The 23,077-nt window shown below is 35.1% G+C and overlaps 1 protein-coding gene across 5 annotated transcripts; it reads left to right on the top strand.

The window, feature by feature from the left end:
- The first annotated feature begins 14 nt into the window (after positions 1-14).
- GLMN (glomulin, FKBP associated protein) lies at positions 15-22,902 on the top strand. 5 transcript variants are annotated; one of them, XM_010582629.1, is made up of 19 exons: positions 15-84; positions 1,677-1,745; positions 2,245-2,370; positions 3,810-3,929; positions 4,738-4,846; positions 6,072-6,318; positions 6,816-6,915; positions 10,335-10,522; positions 11,013-11,066; positions 11,973-12,003; positions 12,379-12,468; positions 12,935-12,976; positions 13,063-13,136; positions 13,457-13,541; positions 15,548-15,657; positions 16,775-16,838; positions 20,215-20,338; positions 21,770-21,852; positions 21,985-22,902. In XM_010582629.1, exons 2-19 carry the CDS (start codon positions 1,683-1,685, stop codon positions 22,090-22,092), a joined length of 1,818 nt encoding a protein of 605 aa, XP_010580931.1. In that variant the 5' UTR covers positions 15-84; positions 1,677-1,682; the 3' UTR covers positions 22,093-22,902. The 5 variants fall into 5 exon arrangements, 4 of the variants coding, with proteins under 4 accessions (XP_010580931.1, XP_010580932.1, XP_010580934.1 ...); XM_010582630.1 differs by lacking the exon at positions 12,935-12,976 and having other exon boundaries at positions 21,985-22,897; XR_775332.1 differs by lacking the exons at positions 21,770-21,852; positions 21,985-22,902 and having other exon boundaries at positions 16,775-18,437; positions 20,215-20,279.
- The last annotated feature ends 175 nt before the right edge of the window (positions 22,903-23,077 follow it).

Here is a 23,077-nt window from a genome sequence, read left to right as displayed (position 1 = left end):
GCGGTCGTGTGGAGCGGCGGGCACGGAGGGGTACGGCCGGTCGGGGCTGCGGCGGGGGAGCGGCTCTACTGACGGCCCGCTGAGGTGAGGCGGGGTGTGGGGTGGCCTGTGGGTTTTTTTTAATTCAGCCGTGCGTTGAGGGCTTGTGTTGGCAGCCTCTTCGTACTGGCTTGCGTGTTGTACCCCGCCTAGGGAAGGGGCTGAGGTAGATGTTTGTTAGAGAGGAGGCAGTTTGGTGAGTGTTAATAGTAGAAAGTTTCACATGATTCAGACGCTGCCCACCTGCCGCTGAAACCTCTGAAAATATTTAATTAGAAACTGGATTAAGTATTAAGGCCCGAGATCGTCTGCGAGCTCAGCTGGTAAATCCCTGGAACAGCTCAGGACATGTTTCAAGGCTGTAAGTACATTGTAAAGTTACTGAGGGCTGAAAATGCGAGAATGTTAGCGTTCAAAAGTGTATTTAAACTGTTTTGGGAGGATTACTAACATCCTGTAAAATGAAGAGCTCAAATAATACAACGTGTGGTAATAAAGTGTATGATAACAACCAAATTAAAATGACAGGCTGGATACATTGATAGATTGCAGTGACGTGAAAATATTAAAATAGGCCGTTGAGAATAGAAAGTGAGTTGTTTATTCTTTGAATAATAAAATTCATAACACAGATGCTTTTTAAGCTTCTGTGAGTTGCCTGTTTTTTGTAAACATCCAGGTAGCTTAGTTATCGAGATGTTGTGTGCTGTAGCTGAGGTCAAACACAAGAGGAATGATTGAGGATGTTACATTGAGATGTCTGTATAAATATGGAACTTGGGTCTTTTGATGAATAGTTAGCTAATTATCCAGGTGTAGAGGTAATTGACTCTTATAGTGATCATATAACCAGGTTTAGGTACATGGCATTACTTAAAACTAAAGGTTATGACTGCTGCTCTGATATATCACATGGGATAACCAAGCTTGACTTTATTTGTAATTCATGGTCCTGATCCTGACTGTGTAAAACTTTGTATGTGCTTAACATTAGTCAAATGTTTAACTTGTTTATAATTTAAAACTTTCTTGCTAAAGTATCTAGAGGTAAAAGGCCACTGAACTAGCCTAACCTAGACACTAGAATGAAATAAATGATAGTGCATATGTAATCTTGATTGGACTGTTGATATAAACTGGCATGGTAGTTGGATCAGCTGTGCACATCCCAGGCATCAGGTTAGAATGCTCCAGTCAAGGCTGAGCAGGAGCTCCTCTGGTGAGAATAGTCACAGAAAATGTAGTATATCATGGGCATCTGCACTTGGTACGCAAGGAATCCAGACTTACTCTGTATTTGCTGCAGTTTTCAATGTATGTACCCAAGCAGTAGCTGAGGCCTCCTAACTTCTTAAGATGACCTTGATACTACTTGAAAAATTGCTTCCTTATACATAAAATGCAGGTTGTTTCTTGTCTGTAATACTGCTTCTTGCAAATATGGGGAGTAGAATAATACAGTGTACGCTTTTTAAAAATGCATTTTTCCTGGTTTTTTATCATGTGGTCTTCATAATATCTGTCTGTTTAGGTTGTTCTCATTCCTCTATTGGCGGTTTTTTTGGATAGTGTGTTTATTTTTCTATCTTTGTTTTTACTTCATGTGTTTTAATACTGCACTCTTTAATTTATAATAGTTTTCAATGCCAGAACAAAGTCAAACTATAATGGCAGTTGATGAACTTCAAGCAATAATACAAAGATGTGTAAGTAGTTTTCTTTCCATAAAAGTAACAAGTGTAAGTAGTGTGCGTTTCTCTTCATATATTATAATTAAAACCAAAATGACCCCGAAACACAAGACAGTTAGTTGTTAGCAGAACTCTTCATTGGGCAGCTAAGTTCAGCCTTCATCTTTCATTGAATTCTCTGTGGTGCTTATCCCAAGATGCTTGATAACTTCTGCTTTATGGAGAATGAAGTGTTCTGGTACTGAACAGTACCTGTCTGAAGGAACAAAACCCTAGCAGGTTGTTGTAGAAAATGTATCTTCCAAACAGTGTGCTGTAGTCTAGACTTAGAAAGTGCTATTGAAATACTGCTCTGTCTTCTGTAGTAGCTCTTGGTAGCTTTTTTAATATGTGAAAAATGTATGTAAGAAGAGGTAAGTTACAATGACACTACGTTTAATTTTGAAATGGAAGTTTGGATTTTCTTATTTGCCTTTTGTAAGTATGGAGTTAAACATGCATATTTTCTTTCTAGCAAATTCTGGAAGAAGGTGATTTCAAAGGAGAAGATTTTAGTCTGTTTCAGGTTGCAGGTCAGAAATGCTTAGAAGATGGGTATGCAGCTCAGTTATTAGAAGTAATTCAAAATGAGAAAAATAAGGTGAGTTTAAATTTGCACTATGTATTAGTTGTGTGCTAACACTGTTAAATAGATAAAACTGCTTATTAAAAAGGGAAAGCTGCTTTCACTGTGGAGCAAGGCTGTGCATATGAACAGTTAATAAGTTGCTCTGTGTAAAGTGCATGTACTTGTGTAACTTCAGGTAGCACACAGAAACCAAGTCATGGTAATCTTAACAAAACCATTAATAACTGTTTTTCAGTGAGTTAAGCAAAGAGAAAAGAGAAGACAAAAGCATAATTAAGAGAAAGTGACAGTGTCCCTCTTTCGCAGGACAGGATTTCAGATGGGGGGACTGGGTCTGGCTGGCATGGAGTTGATTTTCTTCATGGCAGCCTATATGGTGCTGTGTTTCAGATTGCTGACTAAAACAGTGTTGGTAATATGCCAGTGTTTCAGCTATTGCTGATCAGTGCTTGTACAGTGTCAAGGCCTTCTCCGTTTCTCCCTCAGCCTCCTCAGTAAGCAGGGAAGTTGGGAGGGAACACAGCTGGGACAGCTGACCTGAACTGATGAAAGAGAGGTACCATAGCATATAACGTCATACTCAGCAATCAAAACAGATGGAGATGGGGACGGGGACCCATTCCAAACTAGTTGTTGCTTGGAGACTGGTTGGACATTGGTCTGCCAGTGGGAGTTGGTTTGTGTCATTCCCTCCCCCACCCCCTGCTCTCTTTTGTCCTTCACTTATTAAATTTTCCTTATTTTGACCCATGAGTTACTCTGTTTTGCTCTTCTCTTTCTCCCATCCCACTGGGAGAGGAGAGCGAGCAAGCAGCTGGTGGGTACTTAGTTGCTGTCTGGGCTCAACCCACCACAGATGGATATAATAATATTGGCCAAAACTGTAAAAGCCAACTAAGCTGATGCTAATGTAAGAGATGCTAACATCTGTAGGCGCTTTGGGGATCTGGGAGTATATACTAAATTGTACACAGATAAATAGGAAGTTCAGAAAGAAAGTGAAGGGTGGAATGTTTTGGCAATGTTACATGGGGTTCACAGTCTGGTTTTGAATTTTGTGAGTTTGGAGTAACAACTGAAGATCTTGATCCCCTCAGGTTAAACATAATTTGTCTAAGCATTCTTTCTTTCAGCAAAACTCCTCTACTCAGTCCTGTTTTAAATGTATTGTCATATAAATTCTTAGAAAAAGATATTGACATGTTAGAATTAATCCATTGAAGATAACTATGCAATGTATGCAGCTGTGTTTATAGGTATGGGGAGAGAATACAATGAATATCAAATACAGAACTTTATGGTAATAGTTGTTAAATTTTCAATTATATCATTGTGGTGTTGGTTACAACCAGGACATGGACCTGTTGTCTTTTTTCGCCTTTGTATATACAATCTTCCTGGGTTTAGAAGATGTCCAGTTTTGGTTTATTCTCTGAAAATCTGTTTTTTAGGTTATCATCAAGAATATGGGTTGGAATCTCATCTCTCCTCTTGTTAGATGTATTTTCATGTATAAACAGGAAGATGATAAGCGAGAACACTGCCTGAAGATACTAGATCAGTTGGCACAGGTATTTTTTTTTTTTTTAATATATGCTTATAATACAATAATTGTAGGGAAGGGAGAGGTCCTAATTTTCCCTGATTTCCAAAGAAAACCAAGTCATGAATACTTCTGGGTTCTTCTGTCCATTTCCTGTAACTTTTAAACTCATGAGCCCATTTCATCTGAAGTAGACACAGGCTTAATGTTCTCAGAGATAACTGACCTCTTATAAATTTTGTGGAATTAGTAACTGGGCAAAACAAAGAGACAGCATTACACAGAAGAAAAAGGCAGATAGAACTCATGAAATTTTTGATAGCCAGCTGCTGCAGTCAGAGCAGCCACAACAATACTGCCTCTTGTCTACTGCAGATACAGTGTGACAATGATTACCTGATGATTCTGATGGAGTAGTAGGGGAAAAGTCTTAATCTGTAGACAGCTAGTTCCCTTTCATTCATGTACTTAAAAAACAACTTGTAAACTCTATAGCTCGAATTAAATTCGCACTGAAGTTTTTCTTTCTACTCCTAAGGATTACTTTGCTAAGGTACTGTGAGGTTTTTATAGACCATAGAAATCAAGTTTAGTGTTGTTGTTTATTGTTATATTTTTTCAGCTTATATAGAAGTGTACACACATATACACTCTACAGAAGACATTAATTATAGGGAAGTACTTACTGTTTCATATTTGTTTTCTTAAAGATTGTCTTGGATGTTCAGATCTGCTTTCTTGACGTTCAGGAACTTCTGTATTGAAGTTTGCTTGTGAAGAGTTTTTTAGCTTATGACCATGGTTATTAAAAAATATGCATTGTTCCTCTCTGGCAGCTATGCAATCCGAAGGAACTTTTTTTGGGTTTACTTGAGCAGATTGAGCAGGCGTCTGGAGAGCAAGCATGCCAAACTGTCATGTTATTGCTTCAGCCTTTGCAGACAGGTAAGATTCAGTTTCTCATGTGATTTCTGAATTAAATTATTTTCTCATTTATTTATCAATTTAGTTTAGCCTTTGCTGGAATAGCTTCAGAATACATCTGTCTTGACAGGCTTTACAGTCTATTACATTCTGCAAAATAACATAAGGTATAACTTTCATGCTTATATTGGCCTGTTAGAAAAAGATTGTAGATGGGATTAATAGCATCAGGTGAAAAAGCAATACTCAGCTATTTTTCATCATTTACGAGAGAATGTGGTCCTGTGACAGTATAGTTAGAGATGTAAACAATTCATACTGTTGTTATAGAGAATTACATGGATTTGTGAAATTCTTCATTATTTAACTTTTAAAACATACAATTCCATATTTTCATAGTATAAAACATTTACTTCAGATTGAAGCAGGTTGAAACATTTGATTGGTGAGGGGGAAGCATTCTTTTGGCTTACATATAAAAACTAAAAATGTTGGTTTTGGACACCCACTAAGTAGGTAACAAGTAGTAGTTTCTGTTTTGATATGCGAGATGAAATCAACTGTTGTCTATCAAGTTTAAGTCTGATTGTATCAGTCTCTGAGATGTGTTATGTTAGAATTTAACAAGAGAAGCATTTTGGTAATTAGAAGTATGTGTTTTTTTGGATAGCCAATCTGCAGTTAGCCTGCACTGAGTGCAGTTTAAGTGGAGAGCCACTTGTGCTGCTTCCTCAGTCTGGGAGCCCCTCTGTTGGTTCTGCCATGGGGTATGGAACAGTTCTGAGCTGCTTCAGGTAGAGTCAGATCCCAGCAGAAAAGTTGGGCCATGGTCTCTGATTTTGCCAAGTGTAGAAGGAGTCAAACAATAGGTGAATTCTCCAGGTCAGATAAATGAGTATTACCTCACTTAGACTACTTTTAGAAAGATTTTTTTTCAGTACTCAACCATGGTGCTACAGAGAAAGGAAGAATGTGTTGAAATGCATGACTGCTTTAATATTTGTCATTCTCAAATATATGGTCATCTTAACTACAGCATATTAAACTAGCTGATGACATTTAGTCTTGCTGGATTTGCTCATGTGATTTCAGGTATTGGTCCCTCCCCTTCTCTGAAACTAAAGGCTTTCTTATGTAGTCACATTGGTTTTCTTCACATTTTTCTCTACTGAGTAAGTAATAACTTAATGTCTCAAAATGTTCTTTCTCTCTTTTTTTTCCTTTTTTTTTTTTTTCTTTCCCCCAGTGCTTTTGAAACTTCAGAACAAGAAGGCCTACTCATTGGGTTTATCTTTGGCTATGATTATGAATCAGCTTACTCCCTTACCTGTACCTTATACAAAACAACAAATACAGGAAGACAAACTTGGTCTCTGTCAATGTTGTAATGCAGTGGTGGACTTTACTAAACCTTTTGTGAATGAAGTTATTAAAAACATGGAAAAGTCATCAGAATACAATGACATGGAGCTGAAAGAAGAATTATTAAAATTGTGAGCATTTTATGTCAGTGTAATATATTCATGTAACTTAACAAAACGAACTGTAGGCTTTTATTACATAGGCAGTAAATAAATCATCTTGGTGTTTTAGAATGCTGCCAACTTATATTAACTAATGTGGTATTTCAAAAAAGAAAAAAGAAACCTAAATATGCCTTACATATTTATGGAGTGAGAGAAAAAAGGTAAAAATAATTTATTTTTTTTAGTACAGGGAAATGGTAAAGAAATCTTGATCTCTGTGCTGTGAAGCTGATTTGATATTCTTCTGTTCCTTCTCCAATTACAACAGTGAGGATAATCATATTGTGGAAGTGAAGTTAAGGAATGATTCTACAGGAGATGGTCTTTTTTTTATTCTCCCTGGAATATCAGGAATAGCAGCAGCTAATACGAGTATAGACTTTATTCTTGGTTATCAGTGACACTATTAGAGTCTGTATTTGTGACCATATTGGTGATTTAGTTTCATCCCATTTTTATTTCAGCTGTATGAAATGCCTGAAATACCCATTATTGACAGCTCAGCTTGAACAACTTGAAGGCATTGAAGAGCATCCCTTTCGGCATTTTGCAACTGAAATTATAGTAAGTGCAGTCAAAATTAATTACAGTGTTTGCAAAACCAGTGGTCTAGTTCAGAATTACCTATAATTCATTCTAGAGCTCATTTTGCTTCCTTTATTGATTAGTGGGATGACTTCCTGGGCTTTGTAAGATAATGCAGGTAGATAAAGGTCTAGAACAGTTCCAGGTCCCATCTCTGGAAATTACGAATCTTGCAGACACAGTTTTGCTCCTTGATAAACCAGTTTGGACTGCTGTCTGAATCAGTAGCTGTTACTTTGCTCTAACTGCTTCTTTTTCTTGGTGATGTGTGAATTTACTAGAATATCTAAAGGATTGTCTTTGCTGCAGTATTATGTCAAGGTAAGATCTACATGCCTAATGCAGTGCCAGCCGACTATTAAAGAATATAAATTGATGCTTGACTGCTGCTGATGCTATAGCTGGAAATTCAGTGGGAACATGTCCACTCCATGCTACCAATGCTTTTACCCTGGTTTTGAATGTTTTACGTAGAAGCTGTGTTTTATTAGAGCAAGATTATTGTGGGTATAGATAATTTTATTTAAATTTGCAGCAAAACCAAGCCTTATAAGGAGATGTGTGTTCCAATCTGTGCATGGACTGCACCTAATACGTGTATGTTTTCAGAAATAGGACCAAGTGTGATTAATAAAATTACAGAAAGTAGAGCTGTGCTTTGTTCATGTTTTGAATGTGGTAAAGAGTATTTCCTGTCCTGCACATATCCAGATGTAATGGCTTGACCCCACCTGGCAGCTAAGCTCCCACCCAGTCACTCACTTAGCCCCCCCTAGCAGAATGGGGAAGAGAATCTGAAAAGCAAAAGCAAGGAAAACTCATGGGTAGAGAAAAAGACAATTTAGTAAGTGAAGGAAAAAACCCCAAGTGATGCAACAGCAGTCACTCATCACCTCCTACCAGCAGACTGATGCCTAGCTAGTCTCTGAACAGCAGTTAATCTGAAAAATACTGCTTCATCCTCCCTCTGCCCACCTCCAGTTTGTTGCTGAACATGATGTTATATGGTATGGAATATCAATTTCATCGGCTTGGGTCGGCTGTCCCAGCTGTGTTCCCTCCCAGCTTCTCACCCGCCCTCTGCTGGCTTGCTGAGGGGCAGGGTAAGAAACAGAAGGCCTTGATGCTGTGCAAGCACTGTTCAGCAATAGCTGAAGCACTGGCATTATCAATGCTGTTTTGGTCACAAATCTAAAACACAGCAACATATGGGCTGCCATGAAGAAAATCAACTCCATGCCAGCCAAACCCAGTGCACCAAATTTAAAGTATTTGTAAATAGCAGTTGCCTCTAATTTTCAAATGCATGGTTATACAATGATTTGTGTTGGGCTGTTGAAATGAAGGAACCTTTTGGACAGCCAGGTGCTGGATTATTTTATAACAGTTTATTCAGAAGCAGGCTGGTAAATCTTGTAATGAAATATAAGAGTGGAAAATATTGTTAGTAGTAAACGGAGTCTTCCCTCAGGATAGCCAACAGGCCACTAGTTGGATAACACTGAATAGACAGTCACAGCTCATTTTTATCAGGATTGCATCTAATGTCTTCAACTCTTATAAAAGAAGCTGACCTTTTTAGAAGTATAGGAGAACTAAGCATTAAATGACTATTAACTGGTTATTAATATTTACCTTTAACAAAAATACAATTCTACTTTTGATAACTGGCCATTACAGTTCTTTTCTGTAAATTTTCTTAACTATGGATACACTTGTTTCTCATGTTAATGTTGACTGTATGAAAGAAGAGTTAAGTTTGAGCTTTGGACTTTGTTCTACCTTATTATCCCTGGTTAGAGGAGAAAAATTCACAAGTCAAATACAGAAAGACAAAAGTCAAAGAATGTCTGGAACTATGTAAGAGGGAAATGGAAGTTACTGAGAAGGTAGAGTTGGGGTGAAGCTGGCTGATGAAATCCAGCTATTGGAGGAAGATGGCTGAAATGGCTGTGAACGATGAACTAGGCAGTTAGAAGACAGACAGCTTTTTATATGATGTAGTGGAGGAATTAGTCCTAAAAGAGCAGAGGGACTGGGTCAAGGTGTCATTTTTGGGGAGGGAATGGCACACTAAGACTTGATGAGTTTCAAAAGGAAGACTTGGAGCCATCTGGGGTGAGGAAAGTACGTGTAAATGTATTATATGTGTGCAAATGTGCATGCATACAGAGGAAGTCTGGAAGTTGCCATGTGATGCAGCTCTTCTCCAATTTGTGTTTAAAAATCTAAGCATTTTTGCACACAGAATTCTACATCCAAATGTTAAGATTGTAAAGTAAAACACACTAAGCAGTTAGCAGAACAAAACTTTTGGTTGTTTTTCAACAATAATTAGGTTTTCTATCATGATTACATCCATTTTTTTCCACAGCATGTCTCAGCACAGGATGGAACTGGTATAGGGGTCAATCAGGAGTTGTGCAATAAAAGAATCTTGTCTCTGAGACCTTTACTTCATTTATTGCACAACTTTCAGGGTGTGCAGTTAAGGAGGCAGGGATTACCAGAAGATGATCTCATGGTTAAGATAGTTGAAGGGTGCTCTGAAAAACTGGCTTTTTATTCTGCCTTTCCTGTTGGGCACAGTCTGAAACCATGTTTTTTATGCTAATTGTGAACTACATTTTCTTGATTTTCTCAAGAAATTCACTTCTGCTGTTTGTGGAATTGGGTAATGAGAGCTGCAGCTAAGGTCAGTAAAGTCATGCTCTGACTATATGACATCTTGTGTAATCCTAGCTTTCCAAAATGTGAGATTGTGCATGTTCAGTTTGGACGACCCCAGAATAGGGAGTTAACCTTGATCTCACTGTTTCTTCATAGTATGTACAATAGGAGCTACACTACCTCCTAATTCATGTGAATGGCGGGGACACACACCGTAGTATTTGTGAAGTTCTCGGGTGTCATTGTGTTGTGCACTGGAAAGAAGGGTCATACAGAGTGATTCTAACTTCAAAGCGGGGCTTGCCTTCAGCAGATAAACATTATGTTGCGTATTGAGTGAGCAGAAAACAAAATACTGATCATTCTGTGATCTGAAAAACACAGGGGTCCTGTGGCATAATGTGATCATGAAGCTGTCATTATTCATAGCATTGTGGATAAGGGAGCCAAACTAGGGGTTTGCAGGGTGATTTCCTCTTTTGCTAACTTTTGAGTGCTTGACTTTGCTATCTTAGTAACGTTCTTCTAACAGTAGTTATTTTTCCTGCAGGGTCTTTTTTGTGTATGTGTATATATCATGAATACTCACAAAATAGTTATATTAATTTATGCTATATAAGAGTATACTGTAAATACAGTTAAAGCTTTGAAACTTAATGGGTGTACAGGCCTTTTAAAGGCAACTATAGGAAATCTATCTTTTTTTTTTCTTTTTTTTTTTTTTTTAGGATATTTTGTGGGATATAAGAGAATTAATACCACTGGTGTTTTTACATCATAAGAGCATAAGTCCACACTGGAAGAATCAAGAGTTTGCGGACATAGAGCGAAAGAATTCTGCAGATTCTTTGGCATGTCTGTCATATCTGATGTTTGTTCAGCATTTTGGTATTGATTGCTTTCCAATGGTATTTAGGTAAGAACTATTCTTCCTCGTTTATCCTAAGTCTGTACTTTGAAGATTCTTTCTGAGCAGAAGAAAACTTCTTATTTGTCAATAGTTATGAATGAAAACTGTATTTCACTAGTATTTGTTTTATGTCAACCTTTATGTATTTATATTTTGTGTAGCTTATATTATATACATAAGAACATACTCCAGTCCTGCAGATTACTCTATTATGGTTTAATTTTAGATGAGCTGTCTTTTTAAAGAAACGGGTAGAATTAGTCACATGCTGAAAATTAACATGTATTAAATTTTCAGTTGCATTTATAGACAGTTTCCACGTAACAGTTCTTAAGAGCAATTTGACTTAATATTTTGTGTCTATTTCAAAATTACTAATTTTATAAAGATATTTTTATAATTTTTAAAAAAAAGATGAATCCTGTAAAATATATTAACTATGTGCAAATGTATATGGCTTATGCAGTTTAATGTAAACCTAATTTTTTTCTTTTAGTCCATCATACCTTCTGCAATGCAATATGACACATATTGAAGTGCTACTGAAAAGGTAGGGTTTATGGCATTTGGAGTTCTAGATAGTGGGTGTGATCTTTTGTAGTATTTCATAGAATCAACTTTTGAATATACCAGATAAGTTCAGAGGAGGTTTTTAAACCTGAGAGTTAAAATGGCAAGTTCCACAACAAGATGATTTCTTTTACTAGGAAGTATGAAAAGTTGTCTAAAACATTTATTTACTGTTTTCAGCTTGTATTGTGATACCATTTTTAGAAACTTTATTCTGAAAATGCAAAATTAAGATCTTTTAAACGCATGCAGAATAATTAGATTGTGTATTTACTTGTAATTCTGTAATAATTAGTTTACTACTAGAGAAGACTATCATGATAGTATTTATTTGAATGTATTCTGATACAATACGTAATCTGATTAAAGGTCAGGCTTTTCTATATATTGTGGTTATTTCACCTTCCATAAGCAGCAGTGTTGACCAAATAACTTTAGCACTGCTATAGAAGGGAAGTTTCCCATTATGACTGCTTACCGTTTCCTGGTAAAATTTAAACAAGGCTTCCTGGTCTCTTCAGTTTAGGATCTGCTCTGTTTTTCTTAGGCTTGCAGAACTATGCAAATGGAATCATCTGGAAAAAGTTTCATTTTCTTTGTTAATCCACGTCTTGATACCTGTGAGATACGAGATGCTGCTTCTATTGAGGGCAAAAAAAAGTAATTTTTGGCCCTGAAGAGAGGAGTCTAATTTTCAACTTTTCCATAAGCCAGCTTATCCTAAAAACCTTTGAGAGGAATAACAAAGATACTATATTTAGAAAATAGAATGAAAATTATTGAGGGACAAGTTCTTTTTGATCTCTGTTCTAGTGTTTCTTCTGAAATATCAACAGTGTCTTTTTAATCAACAACTTAAATTTGATAATGTTTCTTTTTTTTCTAGAACAGAAGAATCTATGTTATCTAAAGGACTTGTAAGTTTTCTTTTGATGAAATTTTCAATGTTAGAATGTTTATTTTTTCCAATTTAAGTAATGGTAAAACTTTAGTTTCCCTTTCTAAGAAAGGTGCAAATGATAGTTCAGGTAACAGTTTCAGAAATATTTTGAGGCTTAATTAGGTATTCTTCAGTCTTACAAACACTTATATTTATTGAACTTTACACACATGCATAAATGTTTAAATTACCATCATCACTTACATTCATATCTCCTAGGAACTTTGGATATCTGAATGGGCATTTATAGTGAAGGTGATTTTAGCCATGAAATGTTAGGCATATAGATTAATGTTTTATATATGTGCAAAATGTTGGCAGCTTTTTTTTTTTTTTTGTCCCCCACCTGCAGGATCTGTTTGAGAGCTGTTTATTGAGAATGGAAGATAATAGCCTTCTCCATCGGTATTTAGAACTCAGAGATTTTATTAATGTACCTCAGGTAATAAGAAGCAACACAGATGTCTTTAAAGTTTGATTTTAAATAATATCTAGCTGTCTTCTAGGTGTTAGAGAGAGGACATACTACTGAACCTTTATACACTTGTGTTGTTAAATTGAAACTTTCAGTGCCTTGCTGTACAGAATTGATTGTCTTTTCTACCCGCTACAGCATGAAGTTTCAGTGACAGTTAAAATACACTTAGTGTATGTACAGGCCACTGAAGCAGGTGGGCATTGATCTTAGCTGAAAGATGATGCTTTTGTATATCAACCTTGGGATTTCAACCACTGAAGCTAATGTGAATTTCTCTGATGAGAATATTCGCATAAGCATGGTTTTGTAGTCTGTGGGTTTTTTTGTTTTGGTTTGGTTTTTTTAACGTCTTGAGTAGATTTTAGTCAGACTAATGTAATGTAATAATCTGTATGCAATTAGAAATTATGTTTTCTTTGTCCAACTGCAGGATTTGGTGCAAGTTATGACCCTTTGTCCCATAGAGCATCTGGTATGTAATGCGACCTACAGAATCAGTTAAGTGCTGAATTTATTTAATTAGAATTAATCTGATAACATGTTTTTTTTTTTCTTTAGAGAAAGAAGAGTTTACATATTTTGCAGTTGTTCATAGACAAATTTGACACAGAGGGAAAATATACATTATTCAGGTATGCATCCAAATTACTGTAGATTGTGTAATATCAGCCTTATTGCAGCTTAATTGTGTAGACAATGATTTCTGTCAGAGTTTCTATCTGGTAAACCACATTAATTTTACTATGTTAATTTTTGGATAAATAATTAATTTCAATTGTGTCACATAAAATCAGCTGTCTTACCTAAGCTAGTGTCTAAAGGTTACACAGTCATCTTATTTTTCTGTGGTAAAACTCCCCCTTAGTGAATAAGGCCATAATGTCATCTAAGTTTTGAGCTATCTATATAGGCAGCTTTGAAGAGATAATATCTTTTTTTTGTTTGTTTGAAGGTGTTTACTGAAGACAAGCAACCATGCTGGTGTGGAAGGATACATTATTAAAAATATAAAAGATCAGATTCACTTCTCGTTAATGGTGAGGCTATTACCACTAAGAAACAAGTTACCATCTAAAAATTCTATGAGTATTATGTTGAGAAAATGTGTACAGCTTAAGCTTCGAGTGATGCATTAAAAAAATCCACTTTGAAACAAAACCTAAGATTGGGAAGTTGTACAATTAAAAATATTAATTTGTCTTTTTTCTGCATATGTATTTTTACATTATAATTTTACAATTGTATTAATTGCAAAATTTTACTCTATTTTTCTAAGAAGTTATTATTACCTTTTCTGTGCTTGAAAATACCTGCTACTTTATTAAAGAAGAACTATTCAGTATTTTGTTTTATCCTCACAGTCCTCATTTCTTGAATATAATTCAAATGTTCCAGTTCAGACAGACTTATTAATTTTTTCTTGGTTTTTATGATCATAGAATTGTCTAGGTTGGAAAAGACATTTAAGATCATTGACTCCAACTGTCAACCCAACACCAGCATGCCCACTAACCCATGTCCTGAAGTGCCACATCTATGCGTCTTTTAAAGACCTCCAGGGATGGTGACTCCACCACTTCCCTGGACAGCCTGTTGCAATGCCTGACAACCCTTTCAGTAAAGAAATTTTTCCTAATACCCAATCTAAACCTCCCCTGGCACAACTTGAGGCCATTACCTCTCGTCCTAACATCACTAGTTACTTGATAGAAGAGACCAGTACCCACCTCACTACAGTCTCCTTTCAGGAAGTTGTAGAGAGCGATAAGGTCTCCCCTCAGCGTCCCTTTCTCCAGACTAAACAACCCCAGTTGATGACAGTCAGCATTATGTTATGATGACAGTCAGCTTTATACTATGAGTGCTTCACAAACATTAAATTCATCAGAAAGGGTTGAGCTAGATCAAAGCCATTTAAATACCATATTTTATAATCATTTATACCAGGAAGTTGGAAAAATTAATTGAAAATAAATGATTAACTTTTTCTCTCTCTCTCTTTTTTTTTTTTTTAACTGCTTAGGGCCTTTTCCAAACAAAATTTGATTCTCAAGGATACTGCCTTTCGTCAATTAGGACAATATAGTAAACAATATAGCATATTTTATGCTAGCATAATTATGTTAGAAAACATACTATTTATTAGATCGTAGCCTGTCCTGTATATTGAATCAGCAGGGGTGGAGAAGATGGTAATATGAAAACTGTTCCAAAAGGGGCTTGCATTAAAATTGAATAGGTGAAACTATATTCTGAAATTCCCTTACTAATTAATTTTTTTGACTATGCAGCTTCAGAATTCTCTTAACACATTACTTCTGTGTAGAGTTCCCTGGCTGTCAAAAAGACAAATAATTTTAAGATTTTGTCATGGATTTTAATATTCTCGGTTTAATGCAAAGAATTCTATTATAAACATAATGATAACAATTTCCTATTGCTATCAATTTATTTCATCTTAGTTTTTGTGCCCAGGTAGTCTTAATCTTTCCAGGTCCATCATCTGATCTGACTTAACAGACAGTTACACTTCTTATTTCCTTATCTAATATCAGTTTTCCTTCCAGTCCATTTCTAGGTTTAGAAATATGCAAAGAAAACTTAAACCACCTGATCATCTTTAAAAAAAAAAAAAAAATTGTGACGCTGCTATTATGAAATGAATAGAGTCTCTGGTAAAGATAGCTAATTGCTTCATACCTCCATATAAAAAAAAAAAAAAGAGAGTGCTTACTACAGTTTACTAAAGTTTATGTAAACAAATATTAACTATATTGATGGTGGTATTCTGAAGAGGTGGAGAATTTATTCTGATTAAGTTGAAAAGAAAGCTTGGCATGGAGAGATAAAGTAGGGAGGATTATGAAAAGACTAGTTTGTATACTTCAATCATATGTAGTAATTAGAAAATATTGCTTCCAGTGTTTCATTTTTTTTCTTTTCTGTTTTCCCAAAACTATCGTTAAATTATTTAAGATTTATTTAAGATACCTTTAAGATTTAAATTTGTACTCAGCTAAACTTTTTATATCATTTTTTTCAGAGGGCATGTGACAACATTTGGTTTACAGGACATCACCTGATCTCCCTTCTAGATTTAGTGCTTTTGCTTCCAGAAGGTGCTGAGACAGATCTTCTGCAAAACTCAGATAGGTGAGTTGTAATTGCAGTTAGGAAGACTTCAAACTATCTTACTACAGATAAGGGGGTATGCTTTCATGTAATTAATGAGGTGACAACATCAATGTATTTTAAATTTTTGGAACTAGGAATGGAAATGATCACTTATTTCAACCATCTTTTCAACTAATTCTGTATAGAAGAATGTCACAATGCTTTTACATTGATTTTAACAATAAGAAAGGAATTCCTCCTCCATTCCCTGAGGATATAAGGCCTTAGATGTCAAATTATAGAACTAATTGGTAAAGCATTATTTATTCAGGAATATATGGTTTGTCAGCTTTCTGCAGAAGCAATTGGAGGAACAAAAGAAATGTGGTATGTTGTCTTAGGTGATACAGGGGAATACAACAATAATAATTATCAGATAACAACTTATAGCACACAGCCTTTTTGAGACTGTTTCACAGATTGCTGCTGGGAATCGAGTATGTCGTGAGTGGGAATAGAAAGCTACCTGAACAGCAAATACGTGTATTGAGTAATATGAAAATAACTGAAATGTCTCTGAAAATCTCCTGTATAGGACTAGTCTTTTCGTATGTAACAAGTAATCGTTGGGCTTGTAAATCAGTAGAGTGATAGTGTCCAGATGGACACATAACTACTTAAAAACCCAGATATATGATCTGTAATTGTACTGTTTATCAGGAAAAAGCAATAAATAGTTTCTGCTAAGATGTATGGTAAAACAAAAGCAAAAAAGTGTATTTTAAAAAGCACTCAAAAGTAAAAATTCAATACAGTAATAAAGAAAACTGTCACACTAGTTTCAAATCAGCTTTGGATCACCAGTGATGTGTGTTACAAATTCTGTAATAAGGTTCCATCTCTTCAGAGAACTTTCCCTCACAATCACCAGCCTACTCCAATCTGCTGACAGTTTTAATTGCAAAGTGTCAACTGTTGTAACATGGATGTTTGCACACTCGTGCTCTAGACTAAGCTATATTGCTCAACAGATGGGTGGTTGCATTTTGTACAAATGGGTATTTTTAGGATGTCTGGCTAATGGGCAATTTAAATTATTATCCCTGTGATATAAATCTGCACTCTAAGTGATAAATAGTACATTTTTAATTCACAGGATTATGGCGTCACTAAATCTACTGAGATACTTAGTCATTAAGGATTGTGAAAGTGATAATCAAGTAAGTACTAATTGATTTGAAAATGATTGATTAGCTGAGGGGAGAGCTGGATTCACGTGAGCACTGTTATCCTTGATCATGGTTTTTGCATTTTTCTTTGCAATGGTCAATAATCCAGAAGTGATGCTTTTATTAACTATGTTAGGAGATACACGATGTGTTATTTTATTCTGATGAGATTTGATTGCATTCATGCTTAACTGTTACTGTAAAAAAGCTAATCCTTTTACTCTGCCTGATGAACTGTGGTCCATAATTTTACAGTATGTCACCATAAAGTCACATCTCTATCAAATATTCCCATGAGAAAAAATATTTGTTACTCTTGCTTATTTATTTGCTGGTACCCCTTAAGCCTCCAGGTGGATTTCTTTATAATAATAATAATACAAACCTTTGCAGTTCAAGAGATCCATTTTATTCATCTTTAGGCAAAATACTTTTTGTGCAATATGCTAAAAGTTGTTAGTATTAGGATTTCTCAGAAAGTATTTAATCATATTTAAATAGTTTTTAGCTGTGCAAAACAATATATTTACAGCTGCTGTGCAGGTGCATGATAGGTACACGTTAAAAGCTTCTCTAGGTATTAGCATCAAAAAAATTCTTGTCTGCAAGATCCATCTGCTGAAGTAACGAAAGGAATGGCCAGACCCATCCAATTTTCTGCTACGTTGCTTTACTGGAAACAGCCTAGAATGTTTTATACAAAGGTAATTTGCCAGCCTAAACTGCTCACCACTGCAGTTTTTACCTATGTTTTTATTACAGGTAAACCTCTTCAACTCCATTCTCCTGTGTGTGTGGATGTTTGAATGTAGATATTTCAGAAATACTCTGCATATTTAAACTTTGCAGTATATTTAAAAAATTGAAACTGCCCTTATTTTACCCATATAATATTATGCTGCCTCAGTTTAAAGCAGGATTTTATAGCTTTAGTTGTAATCCCCACCTCTTTCTTCTCTGTTTTGTTTAGCTCTTTTCTGTCTGACATGTTTGTTACTGGTAGATCAGTGCAAAGCTTTATTTGTTATTCAGCTGCTGTATGGCTATTCGATGTATTATATTATGATGGATCTGCTGGTTTTGTGTACAGTCAGTCCTGTCCACCTGCAGTTGATGGAAATGTGTTGCTGGATACTCAAGGGGAAACTTGTTTGAATTTCACAGCTGGATCGATACATGGATTCCATATTCTAACAGCTGATTTGTAGGTGCTCTGACTTGAATTGTGTCGCTACAGCATTGAAGAGCTGGTGGAATTATTTGTGTTTAGTTTTCCAGTTACATTCCCCTACCAAATGGCTACTTATTCTAATAGTAAATGCAACTTCTGTTGACTCTTGAAAATCATTATGTTCCACCATTCCTCTAATTTATGTGACTCAGGAGCTTTTTATCCACTATATCATGTAGCGAACAAGTATCATCTATCTCCTTAGTACTAAATGTTTTGATTTTTGCTTTAAAATACTTGTTTAAATTAGTGACAATTTAAAGAAAAATTGCTTTTCAGTTTTAAAGTACCATAAAGCCTTTCTTCACTTGAATAAGCAATATCATGGTCAGATTAATATTCTAACCTTCTTCTAGCAGGTAAGTATCATAAGGTTTTTGTTGGTCTCCTCCAGTTCCTTGATTTTATGATTTGGAGTAATGGATTTCAGCACATAATTTTCTGTTTTCCAAAATACAGGAAAAATTCTGATCTACTTTTAGAGCACTTTAAGATCTATGAATACAAGTTTTATAAATGCCTAATTATGTTATTAGTCTAGGTAGAATAATAATAATATAGCTTGCACTGATTACCAAAACCATAATGAAAATGAATAGCAAAAATAGCTTTCATTTGGTGCATTTCTAATTTACTATTTATGTAATTAGTATTGATAGACTATATCTGTTTCTCAGATTTAAGGAGTTATTACTATTTAAGTGCTCATTATGGTCCGCTCAGTTTCATGTAAATGCATAGCTCTAAGAAAAGAGAGAATTCCGCTTTTATCGTTATTAAAAATTTATACGTAGTAGCACACAATTGCCGTAATAGTACTGTCTAGTACCTGGCATAAAGACTGTCCCTACAGTTTGAGGAGAAAATAGCATCACTTCTGAAGTTTTCCCTTAAATTTAAGCCCGGCAGTTCTTTTTTACTTCCTCCCTGTCTCCCTTCATAATAGTGCAAGTGGGGCAGAAATAAAATGCCTCCTGTCAGGTCAGTGCAGATGTTTTGATTGCTGTGTAACAAGCACTTTCATAAATCGAGTTTAAAAATCACTATTTTTCTGTAAAGTTATTTCTTCATTTTTAACCCCATTCTGGTGGAAGTAATTACCATTCTTCTTATTTAACTAGTTAACTTTGTATCATTTAACATTAAAATTTGGTGAATTTTCCACTGTAATCAACAATACTATTTAACATTGAGAATTCTTATTTTTATCATCCTTAATCTGCCCTTTGAGGATACTGCCTGAAGAAGGGAGTCATATAAATGGCTCCTATATCTAAAGACACAAAGACTGCTTTGTATTTGTTTCCTTCTACAGCAGTTTTGTAACTACAAGCTTATAAGGTGCCAAGGCAGAGAAGTTTTCCTCTTGTGCTGTATAACCTTGAACAGCCTGGCTTTTGAGCATCTTTTCCTTGTATCTCTTCCTGATATGTTGTCCTGATACTCTTCCTGAGTGTCATTATTGTAAACTCCTTGCACCCATGCCAAACTGGGGAGAAGTTCATGGTCACTTTGGCTAATGTGCCTAAGGATGGGATAGCAGCATAGCCAGTAACATTCCTACAGTGCTTTTTAAACTGAATGCAATATAGACAAAACCCTTATATATTTGGGGAGCATGACATTCATCAGAGTTTTCATTTGGCATCACAATACAGTGTTAATTCAGAAACATGAATTTAAATATTTGTGCTGTTTTGCTGCTAAATTATCTTAGAGGAATCTACAACTGCTGTTCACTCACTGTAGAGATTCTAGCCTGAGAAAGTGGCTAGTACCCACCTCCAACATCCCAAGATCCTTTCAGCTTTGCTTACAAGAACAAGTTGAAAATTTGTGTTTCCATTGCTGTAGTTATCAGCCTACATACTAAGTTTGTTGTGTGTGTCCCCTTTATTTTTTTTGACTACTTCATCCTCCAGTTTTTGACAAATAATATAAGAGAGAGGGAGAGGAGCTTAAATATCCATCATGATGCTATTCATGCCTAAATACATGAATCTACTTTTTTTTTTTTTTTCTCCCAGCACAGAAGTGTATGTTATAAAGACTACTCCGAAAACTTGTGCTCAAAAACTTAGTATTGCAATGCTTCATTCAAACTAATTTGTAACCTTCTCTGTTCTGTTTGAATAGACTGGTGTATGGACCACACTTGCCAAGATTGAGCAGAATTTTTTAAAACCACTGCATGTAGGACTCAATATGTCAAAAGCACACTACGAAGCAGAAATAAAGAATAAGAAAGAAAACAGAAGAGGTTAGTTGTTCTCTTTTTTTCTTAGCTTTGTTCATATTTAGAAAATTTGGAAATCCTTTGGAAGCAAAGAATTGGTGAGTGCTATATAGACCGTGTTTTATTTAACTATTGACACTATTCCAAATTTCAAATAATAATTAAGTAGTTGCTATATTTGATATTAGTAATTTTAATAATTGGTCAGAAAAATCTCAACTTGTTTATCTCTCATCACATTTTTAAACCTTATGGAAACCTGATAGAAATGTCACATGAAGACCTTCAAAGCTTGTTCTGCATTTATACTTTTGATTTTAAGGTTAGACAGGAGCATCTAAGTATCTCTGAATCTATAGCCATTAGGTTTCATACTATGTGTGGGGAGGTTAACAAGAGAAGAAATAATTCACACAGCAAATAGGTGCTCTCTTAAAGACTGAAGGATTACATTCTGGATTTTCTTTTATTATTTTTTTTTAATCTGATACAAAGAATCAGATTCTGCTCTGGGTTAAGCAGACAAATTCCACAGGGCATAAGAGCTGTAGCTGCTTTAGGTGATCCCTGTGTATGTCAGATCTTTTGTTCCTTTGTGGTCTCCATTATAATTAAGACAGCCCAAGAAACTTGCTTCTGCTACCAAAAATGTCAGTACAGCTTTTTGCCACTAGTCTTATCCTCTTCTGTTGTTGTAAACTATGTAAGTATGAGGCAGAGAAGGGGAATTTTCTGAAGGCAACCTGTGTATATCTTTCTAAAGGGAATCCTATACAATTAATCCAGCAGCTTTTTCTTTAAGTCCCTCCTACGTTTCTCTAGCCTTTGACAAAGCATAAAGAGATTTGTGTTTGGGAGAGAACATCTAACTCGAAACAGTAAATGGTTTAGCCTTTTTCCCCAGTGTATAGTCTTTGTAAGCATTATGCTGAATTTCAAATATGTAGTCTGAATGTAAGAGGTTTTCCCCTTAATTTTCAGACTTGTCCTTGTAGTTTTGCCTGCTGCAAGTAATCTGCCTGGAACAGAGAAGCCTGCAGCCTTTTCTTAATAAAATAAGTATTTCATGTCTGGATTCATTAAGTCAAGCTAAAGAACCTCCTACTATCTCTCTGGATGTGGAAATATTAAAAATGTGTCAAAAAAAGACCAGATTTAATAACTTTTTTTTTTCCTTTTAAGGAACATTTTAGCTATATAAAATTGTTCTGAGTTGCAAATATTGCCTGTTTAGTAATATAGTCATATGTGTTATAGAAAGCTTAGAGATAGCATCCAGCTCAAACTGTCTTCCTCTTAAGGTTCAGCACTTTCTGTCCTGTGTTTGGTCAGTCCCTACGTTTATGTTTTTTTAACAGTTACTGTCTAGAAATGCTAATACATTAAATACTCTTTTCATTCCAAAAGTTATGTGAAACAGCAGCCTGATCTCTGGTTGGTTATTTTCTTCTACAGAGGCACACAGTTCTAACACAGTTTGTTCTGTAACTGTTAGTGGGGAAAAGATGCCTGCTATGACTACTGAAATGCAGCTTCAGGTGAGTTTGCATTTCCTTCAAAGTTGTTCAGAAGTATTGAAATTTTCTTTTCAATCTGGAGACAAACATACATGTACAGTGGGTAAAAAAAAAAAAACAACAAAAAAAAACTAATTTCTTTTGTCATTTCAGGTTTTACACTCGGCCCTCTTCACATTTGATTTAATAGAAAGTGTTCTAGCTCGAGTAGAAGAACTCATTGAAGTGAAAATAAAAGCTGTAATGGATGAAAATAGTTAGGTCAGCTGAAGTATTGGAGTTAGTGTACTTCTTACAAGATCATTTTGACTATGAGACTTTGGTTGAAAAGGAGGCTACTAACCCTTAAGGAAGAACAATTAGAGTGGCCTCTAGAAGAATTGCAAATGCTGCTCTTCATAAGTCTTGTTGCTGTTTTGGTTTTTTTTATTTTGCTATTGTTGTATGCGATTCACAGAAATGGCGTTTTTACTAAAGTATTCATCTTCAGAATTTGATGCTCTTTAAGTTTAGAAACTAAAAACAAGGGGGTTTTTTGTTCTTATGCTGTGGCAAGGAGGTATGGTTGTGCATTTATTTTTCTGTTAATTTTCAAAATTTGTTAGATAATAGTTGCTGACTGGTGTTGTGAATTGCAAAGATTTTTATAAAGTGACTAGAGAACCATTAATTAAAAAGCACTGTTTAAGCACAAGGTATTTTTATTAGCACTTTTTAATGTTGACAAACAAGCTTCTATATTTACAAACAGGACTGTAAATTCCTATGGCAAAGGAGACCAGGTTTAAAGAAAAACACATCAGCTTGGAGCCAAGTAAGATGTTAAAACTTAGTAACACAACAGATAACACTTGTGTTTAAAAAACACACTGTGTAAGATTTAATACATATACCTGTTTATGGATGGGAAACCTATATTTTGGAATTGTTTTGATCATCCTTATCTTTAATGATAGAGTTTTCCTTAAGATATATTAAATATTTTGGGAAATTATTATAAACAGATGAGCTTATAAGTTCAGAATCAGGTTAAAAATAAGGATGGCTTTTCTATAGTGCAGTTAAACAACTTTTTTTTTTTTTTCCTTAGAATGCACATTTGGTATAATGTATGCCATTTTTCATTGTATAGCTATTTAATATAAATTTCCATTCCAAATGCATAAGTTGTATATAGTCTTTTGAAATGTAACTATATTTTTAAGAACATTCAGTATTTTGTTTAAAATGTAGCCACTCTATTTAT

Source organism: Haliaeetus leucocephalus, unplaced genomic scaffold (genome assembly GCF_000737465.1).
Source record: "Haliaeetus leucocephalus isolate CR32 unplaced genomic scaffold, Haliaeetus_leucocephalus-4.0 Scaffold848, whole genome shotgun sequence".
NCBI classification, from domain to species: Eukaryota; Metazoa; Chordata; class Aves; order Accipitriformes; family Accipitridae; genus Haliaeetus; species Haliaeetus leucocephalus.
Note: the sequence above shows the minus strand (reverse complement) of the source record. Positions and strands in the feature narration are given on the sequence as shown.